Raw genomic sequence first — 9,790 nt, 5'->3', positions numbered from 1 at the left:
TATAGACCCTACATGACCGTCAAATCACGTGTCCAGATCCGTTTACCCAAAATGTTGAATAAAGTCCATAAATTCAATTTTTAAAGGCAAAATTTAGCATTGTTCTCAAATTTTCACATAAGGGCTTTCTGGATATACGTTTGGACTTCGCATGCAAATCGAGGTAAGATAAAAGGAGGTTCTTAAGGCCTCAGAATACAGATTTGACTTCTAAAATAAGAGATGACCTTTTGGGTCTTCACATTTTGTGGATTGACACACCAGATCACTAGGGTAGTCGTGTTTTAGAGTTTTGAACTGTTATAAAAAATTTCGCACTTATATCTGTTTAGCTTTAATTATTATTTAATACAGTTTTGGGTAAATGATTAATGTGTTAGAACCGTAACTATTGGATTCCTAGCATTCAAGAGCTAGACGCCATTACGACACTAACGGTAGGAAATCCGGATCGTGACATGTTGGTATCAGAGCACGAGGTTGCCTAGGTCCTACAATTCACGAAGAAGCTAGGTAGAGTCTGAGGGATCGGTATGGAGACGTCTGTGCTTATCCCTCAGAGGCTATAGAGCTTAGGAATAACTTCATATCTATTCTTCTCTATCGTGGGATTTGACTTCTCAATGCTAATTAAATTTCTACTCTGTTCTTTCGTAGATGGTGAGAACACGTACCGCTTCATCAGTTGATCAGCAGCCCGAGCCCTCAGTGGCAGCTCATACGAGGGGTAGAGGACGAGGCTGAGGCCGTGCTAGAGGCCTAGGCAGGAGCAGGGCTTAGCCTAGAGATCGAGTAGTTGTACCAGCAGCGGAGCCTCAAGTGGAGTTTGATGATGAGGTTCCGGCTCAGACTGTTCCAGCAGGGCCAGCTCAGGTTCTCGAGGGGTTCATCGCTACCCCGGTACTTCAAGATGCTTTGGTCCGTCTAGTGAGCCTTATGGAGAGCGTAACTTAGACTGGCACATTCCCTATAGCACCAGCCGTCTCTCAAGCTGGGGGAGGAGCTTAGACTGCCGCTACCTATACCCCAGAGCAAATGGCTCCTCAGTTCCAAGCTCCAGTAACTCAGACAGTGGGAGTAGCTCAGCCAGTTGTTGTGGCTCAAGCCGATGATGGATCATCTATGTCTTCTGAGGCTTTGTTGAGGTTGGATAAGTTTACCAAGCTTTTCCCGGTTCATTACAGTGGGGCAGCATCTGAGGACCCCCGGGATTATCTTGACCGCTGCCATGAGGTGTTGCAAAACATGGGGATAGTAGAGACCAATAGGGTCGACTTTGCTGTATTCCAGATGATAGGGTCTGCCAAGAGATGGTGGAATAATTTTGTGTAGACTAGACCAATTGGGTCACCTTCCTTGACTTGGGACTAGTTCTCTCAGCTATTTCTGGAGAAGTTCTTTCCTATCACTCAGAGAGAGAACTACCGCATGCGGTTCTAGCATCTTCAGCAGGGTTCTATGACTGTTACCCAGTACGAGACTAAGTTTGTTGATTTGGCTAGTCATGTTCTTCTTACACTCCCTACCAAGAGATAGAGAGAGAGAGTGAGGAGGCTCATTGAGGGACTCGCTCATCCTATCAGATTGCAGATGGCTAAGGAGACAGGGAGCGAAATTTCTTTCCAGGATACGGCCAATGTAGCCAGGCGGGTTGAGATTGTTCTAGCTCAGGGGAGCGATCAGAGGTCTGACAAGAGGCCTCGTCATTCTGGTAGGTTCAGTGGTACCTCATCTGGAGGCAGGGATTCTTTTAGTAGGGGCCATCCTTCCAGGCCGTTTCATTCAGCACTTCAGGCTTCTCACGGTGCTTCAGGTGGTCATGGTTCTCATATGCAGTATTCTGATCAGCTACCCTACAGTGCATCACTAGCTCCTATTAGTGCACTTTCGCTCCAGAGTTTTCAGGATGGTTACTCAGGCCGTCAGGGTCAGTTTTAGGGTCAGCAATCTCAGCAGCCAAGGTTTTGTTATACTTGTGGCTATCCAAGGCACATTACTAGGTATTGCTCTCGAGCATCGAGTGGTTCTCAGCATCAGGGTTCTCGTCCCATGGTTCCGGCACCGGGTGCTCCACCGCCTGCTCAGCCAGCTAGAGGTAGGGGTCAGACAGCTAAAGGCGGAGGTCGAGGTATTAAAGGTGGAGGTCAAGCCGCTAGAGGTGGAGGGCAGCCAATAGGAGACCATCTTAGGGATGTAGTTCAGAGTGGTGGGCCCCAGCCCTGATGTTATGCTTTTCCAGACAGGCCTGAGGCTAAGGCATCTGATGCCGTTATCACAGGTACAGTTTAAGTTTGCAGTAGAGATGCTTCAGTTCTATTTGATCCAGGGCCTACATACTCCTATGTGTCATCTTATTTTGCTACGTATTTGGTTGTGCCTCGTGATTCTTTGAGTGCTCCTGTATATGTGTCCACATCGGTAGGTGATTTTATTATTGTAGATCGTATTTATCGCTCGTGTGTTGTTATTATTGTGGGCCTTGAGACCCTGTAGATCTCCTACTTCTTGATATGGTCGATTTTGATGTCATCTTGGGGATGGATTGGCTGTCATCTTATCATGCCATATTGGACTGCTACGCCAAGACCGTGGCCTTAGACTTGTCGGGGTTGCCTCGATTGTAGTGGGGAGGGGCTCTTGGTCATTCTACCATTAGGTTCATTTCTTATATAAAGGCTCGGTGAATGGTCGAGAAGGTGTGTTTGGCTTATTTGGCTTATGTTCGCGATTACAGTGTAGAGGTTCCTTCCATGGATTCCATACCAGTTGTTCGTGAGTTTCCAGAGGTATTTCCTATAGACCTGCAAAGGATGCCACCCGACAAGGATATTGACTTTTGTATTAATTTGGCTCCGGGCACTCAGCCCATTTCTATTTCGTGTATCGCATGGCCCCACCAGAGTTGAAAGAATTGAAGGAACAGTTACAAGATTTGCTTGATAAGGGCTTTACTAGACCTAGCTTTTCGCCCTGTGGTGTCAGTGTTGTTTATTAAGAAGAAGGATAGGTCGATGAGGATGTGCATAGACTATCGGCAGTTGAACAAAGTCACCATCAAGAACAAGTATCCATTGCTGAGGATTGATGATTTAATTGATCAGCTTCAGGGTGCCAAAGTTTTTCGAAGATTGATTTGAGTTCTGGCTACCATTAGTTGAGGATTAGGGCATCTGATGTCTCTAAGACAACTTTTCTGACTCGGTACAAGCATTATGAGTTCTTAGTGATGTCATTTGGGTTGACAAATGCCCCAGCAGCATTTATGGATTTGATGAACCGAGTGTTCAGGCCTTATCTGGATTCCTTTGTGATTGTTTTCATTGATGATATCTTGATCTACTCCTGTAGCCGAGAGGAGCATGAGCAGCATCTTCGAGTCGTTCTTCAGACTCTGAGAGACAGTCGGTTATATGCTAAGTTTTCGGAATGTGAGTTTTGGTTGAGTTTAGTTGCATTATTAGATCAAATTGTATCAGTAGAGGGTATTCAGGTGGATCCTAAGAAGATTGAGGCACTCAAGGGCTAGCCTAGACCCACATCAGTTACAAAGATCCGGAGTTTCTTGGGCTTGGCGGGTTATTACCGTCAGTTTGTGGAGAGGTTTTCATCTGTAGCAGCCTCGATGACCAGGTTGACCCAGAAGGGTGCCTCGTTCAGGTGGTCAGACGAGTGTGAGGCGAGCTTTCAGAAGCTCAAGACAGCTTTGACTACGGCACCGGTGTTGGTGTTGGCCACAGGTTCAGGGCCATATATAATGTATTGTGACGCATCTCATATTGGGCTTGGTGCGGTGTTGATGCAGAATGACAAGGTTATTGCATATGCTTTGCGGAAGTTGAATATTCACGAGCAGAACTATCCAATTCATGATTTGGAGCTAGGAGCCATTATCCACGCGCTGAAGATTTGGAGGCATTATCTATATGGCGTGTCGTGTGAGGTGTTCACGGATCATAAGAGTTTGCAATACTTGTTCAAGCAGAAGGAGCTAAATTTGAGGCACAGGAGGTGGTTGGAGCTACTGAAGGACTATGATATCACCATCTTGTATCATCCCGAGAAGGATAATATAATGGTCGATGCTTTGAGTAGGAAGTCGGCTAGTATGGGCAACCTTGCATATATTCCAGTCGGTGAGAGACCGCTTGCTTTTGATGGTCAATCTTTGGCCAATCAGTTCGTAAGGTTAGATGTTTCTGAGCCCAGTCGTGTTCTAGCTTGTACGGTCACTCGGTCTTCATTATTGGAGCGTATTAGAGATTGGCAGTATGATGACCCTCATTTTCTTGTCCTTAGGGACACAGTGCGGTACGGTGGTGCCAAGCATGTTACAGTTGGAGATGATGGAGTTTTGAGGATGCAGGATCGTGACAGCCTTCTTGATCTTGACTCTTTTAAAGCACTCTAATGATATGATATTGACTAGGAAATCATCCTTATTAAGCGTGCTCATCCGGCTTGTATCAAGGATTCATTTGGTCTATTAAAATTTGACATACAAAAAATTGGAGAGGGAAAAAGAATAGCTCGCCAGCTTGGGACGGTTGTTATCTATTGTATTGTATGGTTACATTAAATAAAATATTTATTTTGATTGTTACTTAAATTTTAGTATATCATTTTGTTAATCCGTTATTACGTAACGACGAAAGTGGTACTTTATGTAAGATGGATTAGATGTGGTCGCGCCGTTATCATATATTTTTCTCTCATTTTGCCTTTCTTTATTATTAAATAATTCTATTTTATCTTTTACCCTACTTTTTTTTATATATAAAGAATAATGTTATTCTTTATATTGATATTGTGTATATCAAAACGATATAATACAATAAAATATAATATCATACGATACAATATGAATCGATACATAACAACCATCCAAACAATGGTTTTAGAGATTAAGATGCATTTTTCCTACTTGGAAGCAACGAATAGGTCTGAGAGTGCTCCGATCTTGCTAACATCTACGGGGAACTCGTCAATTTCATCGCTCCATGGATTCATCTCGTCGCAATCAATGGATCGGGTCGCCCGCCAAATCACACTGCTACATTTGAAACCCGACCCGAATGCAATCTGCCACAATGTGTCTCCCTTTTTCACCCTACCTTTCGCCTCCGCATAAGCCAATTCATACCAGATCGAACTGTTGGAAGTGTTACCAAATCTGTATAATGTCATTCTAGAAGCTTCCATTTGTTCATCGCTAAATCCCAATTTCTTCTGCAAATCATCCAACACTGGTTTCCCGCCGACGTGTGGGAAGAAGTGATCGATTGCTCTGGAGAACTCAGGATTATAAGGCTCCATTTTACTTCCCGTGCGAAAGCGCCGCACTATAATATTCATCAAGTAACGGAATTGTTCAGATAGAGGAAGGACTAGGGGAGCTACAGTGGATATGTTTGATCGAATGGTTTTCATAGCTGCGTACAAGAGATCTTTGTTAATCGAGATTCCTCGATGTCCTTGTTCATCTTCTTCCATGAAAATACAGTTGTAGGAGCGATCGTTCTTTGCTGTTTGAGATCGGACGGTGTGGACGAGCTCATACTTGCAGGTATTCTGATCGGACGGTTTGTTGGAGAGGAGAAGGGCGACCGCACCAACACGAAATACGCAATTGCTTAACAATTTTGACCGGTCATTGCCTTTGTATACGTTGTCTGTGGTGCTCTCAGTCGTTACTAATAGGGCATAGGAATTATCATGTACCTGCACAACAGTATATCATGAGTGGATGAACAATGTTAGTATGTTACTGTCGGGGTATTTGGCTAAGCTTATAAGCTGGTTAAACTGGCTTATATACGTTTTTTGGCTTATCTACACGTTTGGTAAAATTAAAAGTGTTTATAAGTTAAGTGCTTATAAGCCAAAAATAAGCCAAAAGGCATAAGTTGGTCTCCCCCAACTTATCAAATTTCAGTTTATAAGCACTTTAGGTTTGACTAAAATATTTACTATTCTATCACTAAAATAATTTTTTTAAAACAAAATTCTTCATATACCTAATTCTTCAGCTGCTTATTATTTATTTCAACACTTTTATCGAAACACGTAACTGTTTATTTTTTAAATCAGCTTCAACAGTTAAAGTACTTTTCAGCACCTAATGCTTATCAGCTACTCTAAATCAGCTAAGCCAAACGGGCACTACGTCTGATTTATGAGTTTTGCGTCAACTAATACACTTAATATCTAGTGAAGGCCTAAGAATTTTAACTTTTCTAATTTTCAAAAAAAAAAAGTTACTCCATAAAATATCATAATTCATTCTCAAAAGTACTGATCGGAAAACACATATTGCCACTTCAAGAGATGGTACTAATTTTTCACATTACTTATACTTTTTTTGTTGAAAAACGACAACATTAGGAGTACGAGAATTAAATTATTTGTTTTTCAATGTTAGTCCAAACATCGGGTTCTCAATATTTGCATGTGAAAGAACTTCACGAACAATACTATAACTCACAATTTCATAATTGAAAATATTTACAGAATATTAATAATAATAATGATCAAAGGATTTTGTATACCAGACAGGGGCAGATGCACGCTTGTCGAAGTGGTGTCACGCGATACCATTTCGTTGGAAAATTTTACTCAATATGAATATTAATATTGTACGGAAATAGATAAGTAGAAAAAAATGACACCACTTGATATAAATTATATCTTGGTGTGATGATTAGGTGCTTGATTTTCCTATAAGAGGTCAAAGGTTCAAACAGGATCTTTTCCAATTTAATACTCAACAAAGCCAATAGACTAAGACTATTTCTTTTTTAAAAATATAATACACAAAGTTATATCCCAATTCTTCTATATATTTCGACACCCCTTATAAAATTTTCTGTGTACGCCCCTAATACAAGATAATAACAATGTTATATAATATGAGATAGATGGCATTTCCTAAATAATTGTTCATATCAAAGCAAAAGATAAGATGAATTTAGGGTATCACTGTACAAAAGGTTGGTAGTGAGACCAAATATGGAAATATTAGAAAGGATATTTTAGTCGTTCTCTTCTAATATTTTCTCTGTTTCAATTTAGATGAGTTAGTTTTATTCGGCACGGAGTTTAAGGAAAAAAAAGATTTTTAAAATTTGTGGTCTTAAAAACTTAAGGGGTAAAAGCTTTATGGGACTATGACATTTGTGTGGTTATAAAAGCTTCTCATTAAGGGTAAAATAGGTAAAATGAAGAGTATAAAATTGAATTATTTTCAATTGAAAAAATGTGTCATTCTTTTTTAAACTAACTAATACAAAAAGTATATCATTTAAATTGAAACCGAGGAAGTAGTTAGGTTGTGAGGTCGAAATAACCGAGAAAAGAAAGCATAGAACCAATATTGGTCAAGACGTCTAACATTTAAGTTTCTTTTTTCTCTATAAAGATAGATAGGTATGGAGATTTTGTTAAAAGTGGGTGGGAAGTTACCGCGAACATTGTGGGATAGATGACATCTCACTAGGGGTGTTCACGGTTCGATTTGAGCAGTTTTTGATTAAAACTAAAATCAAATCAATTTAGTCGGTTTTTAAAATTTTAAAACCAAAATCAAACTAAATTAAATACAAATCATCGGTTTGGTTGTCATTGGTTTGGTTTGGATCGGTTTGGTTCGGTTTTTCGGTTCGTAGTAAGCTAATAATAAGTCGATAATAGTGAAACAACACTAGACAATAATCTAAAAATAATTTGCTAAATTTATATTTTTTTTATATATTTCTTTCGGAACTGAAAGTTTATTTACCTCTTTATATGAAAAGAATGAACAAAAAAACAACTAAAAGTTTGCTTTCTCAAACTTTAGCCATTGTAGTCCTGTAATTTGAGTTTGCTTTCTTTACTCTTATGGTAGAATTTTTTTTAACTCTTCTGTTAGGCAAAAGTATATGCGGAGAGTTAGAGAATTAAAGTCTCTTAAGGAAAAGAAAATTGGCCGATTCCTATTGTTTTGGGCTTAGGCAATCCTTTAAGATATAAGTAGGATAAAGCAAAATTCAATATAACAATTAAATTGCATAAAATATTTAAAATTATTTAGAAAAAGATATTATATTGTATATAAATAATTATTAAATTTTGTATATAATTAATCGGTTTGGTTCGGTTTAATTTTTGATTTTTTATAATAGAACCAAAACCAAACCAAATATTATCGGTTTTTAAAATTTAAAATCAAAACCAATCCAAACAAAAAAAATATCGGTTTGGTTTGGTTTTCGGTTTGGATCGGTTTTCCGTCAAACCGTGAACAGCCCTACATCCAACGCCTTAATTAGATATCGATCTAGTGATTTCCCTTAATAAATAGTGACGGGGCACATATACCTTCACCCAGATAATTACATTGTGTAGCTAGGTAAAAAAATTCTTTTTTAGTTATATAATATATTGATAAATCCTATGCTGCGCTAACCCCTATTAGTTGATCCAGTAGATACAGATATCCGATGATTCAAAATAGAAAGATAATTGAAGTTGCATTAAGAGGCAAAGAAAAACGATTTAAGTTATATGGTATATAGATAGTACAATTTTTTTGTATATTACTATTAATTACTAGTGAAATTATACTGAGTTGTTGTTGTACTATTAGTTACTTCAAATTAATAATTGAATATAACAGATCATTATTTTATATATTTTTGGTAATAATAAAATTATTATTAACATAATGTAATGGCGTATAAAATTTATAAACACGATACTTAACCTCGGGGTAAAAAAAGGAAGTTATAGCATACATGAAAAAGGGTGAGATCCAGTTGAGAGAAGAACCTTGAGTAGATTTTGAACAAGTCCTAAGGCAATAAGACCAGCACTGCACCCCATTCCTGTCATATTATAGCTGCGGATATCTTCTCTTAGCTTGTAACGTTTCACTATGACACTTGACAATGATGGCATAATATTGAAAACGCCGCAGACAGAAACCAATATACCTATTTCCTCACATCTAACTCCAGTTTTCAGCAGAAGCTCATCTATGGCTCCGAAAACCGCCATCTCCACTTCTTCCTTAGCAGCTTTTGTGCTCATATCCATAGGATCGCTTAACAAGCCTTTAGAAACACACGTTTTATCTCCTAAGCCAGATCTTTGCAAGATCCTGTCCATGAACTCCAGTGTGTCACTGTTAAACTTTAGTTCTCTGCTGCTTCTGTTGAGAAAATTCTGTCTGCAAATTTGCTGGTTATTCTGGGGCTTGTAACATGCAAAATCTACCAGGAAAATACTTGACCCGGCCGTGCTTTTGCAAAAAATATACCAAAATATGACAATTATTAAAGTTGGCACTAAAATGAGGAAAAGCTTAGGGTATATTATGATCAATTCCATGAGATCGATCGTCGAAAACATGGTGCCAAATATGACGAGTTTCAGCATATGAGCTATGCTAGCAGCATTGTTTATGGGTGATTTATAGCGAAGGATTGTTGATTAGGAAAGTGGAAGGTCTGTTGGCTCATTTATTACTTGATGCGTATGGACAATAAAGCTATTAACATTACCTCGATCTCAATTATTTTGTATTGATTATTTAAATTTCCTATATCTATTATGCTCATTCAAATACTATATATAATTTGTCCTTTAGAATTGTGTACGGGCAAAATCGGGGATAAAATTACCCCCAATTTTTTATGGTAAAGAAACGAGATGGAAGCACGATCTGGCATGACCTCGAGTAAAGCCGAAGGGTTACCACGTCTCAGAGCCTGGGGAGGATGAATGATGCACCCGGGACCAGATACGGCCAAGC

General features: G+C 39.0%; 1 protein-coding gene across 1 annotated transcript; it reads right to left on the bottom strand.

Annotated features, from left to right (window-relative positions):
* Window positions 1–4,774: 4,774 nt before the first annotated feature.
* On the bottom strand, window positions 4,775–9,567 carry LOC107818578 (3-ketoacyl-CoA synthase 20-like). The gene is made up of 2 exons (XM_016644617.2): window positions 8,806–9,567; window positions 4,775–5,718 (listed from the first exon to the last, which is right to left on the bottom strand). Exons 1-2 carry the CDS (start codon window positions 9,412–9,414, stop codon window positions 4,918–4,920), a joined length of 1,410 nt encoding a protein of 469 aa, XP_016500103.2. The 5' UTR covers window positions 9,415–9,567; the 3' UTR covers window positions 4,775–4,917.
* Window positions 9,568–9,790: the final 223 nt, after the last annotated feature.

The sequence above is a fragment of the Nicotiana tabacum genome, chromosome 22 (genome assembly GCF_000715075.1).
Source record: "Nicotiana tabacum cultivar K326 chromosome 22, ASM71507v2, whole genome shotgun sequence".
NCBI lineage: Eukaryota > Viridiplantae > Streptophyta > Magnoliopsida > Solanales > Solanaceae > Nicotiana > Nicotiana tabacum.
Note: the sequence above shows the minus strand (reverse complement) of the source record. Positions and strands in the feature narration are given on the sequence as shown.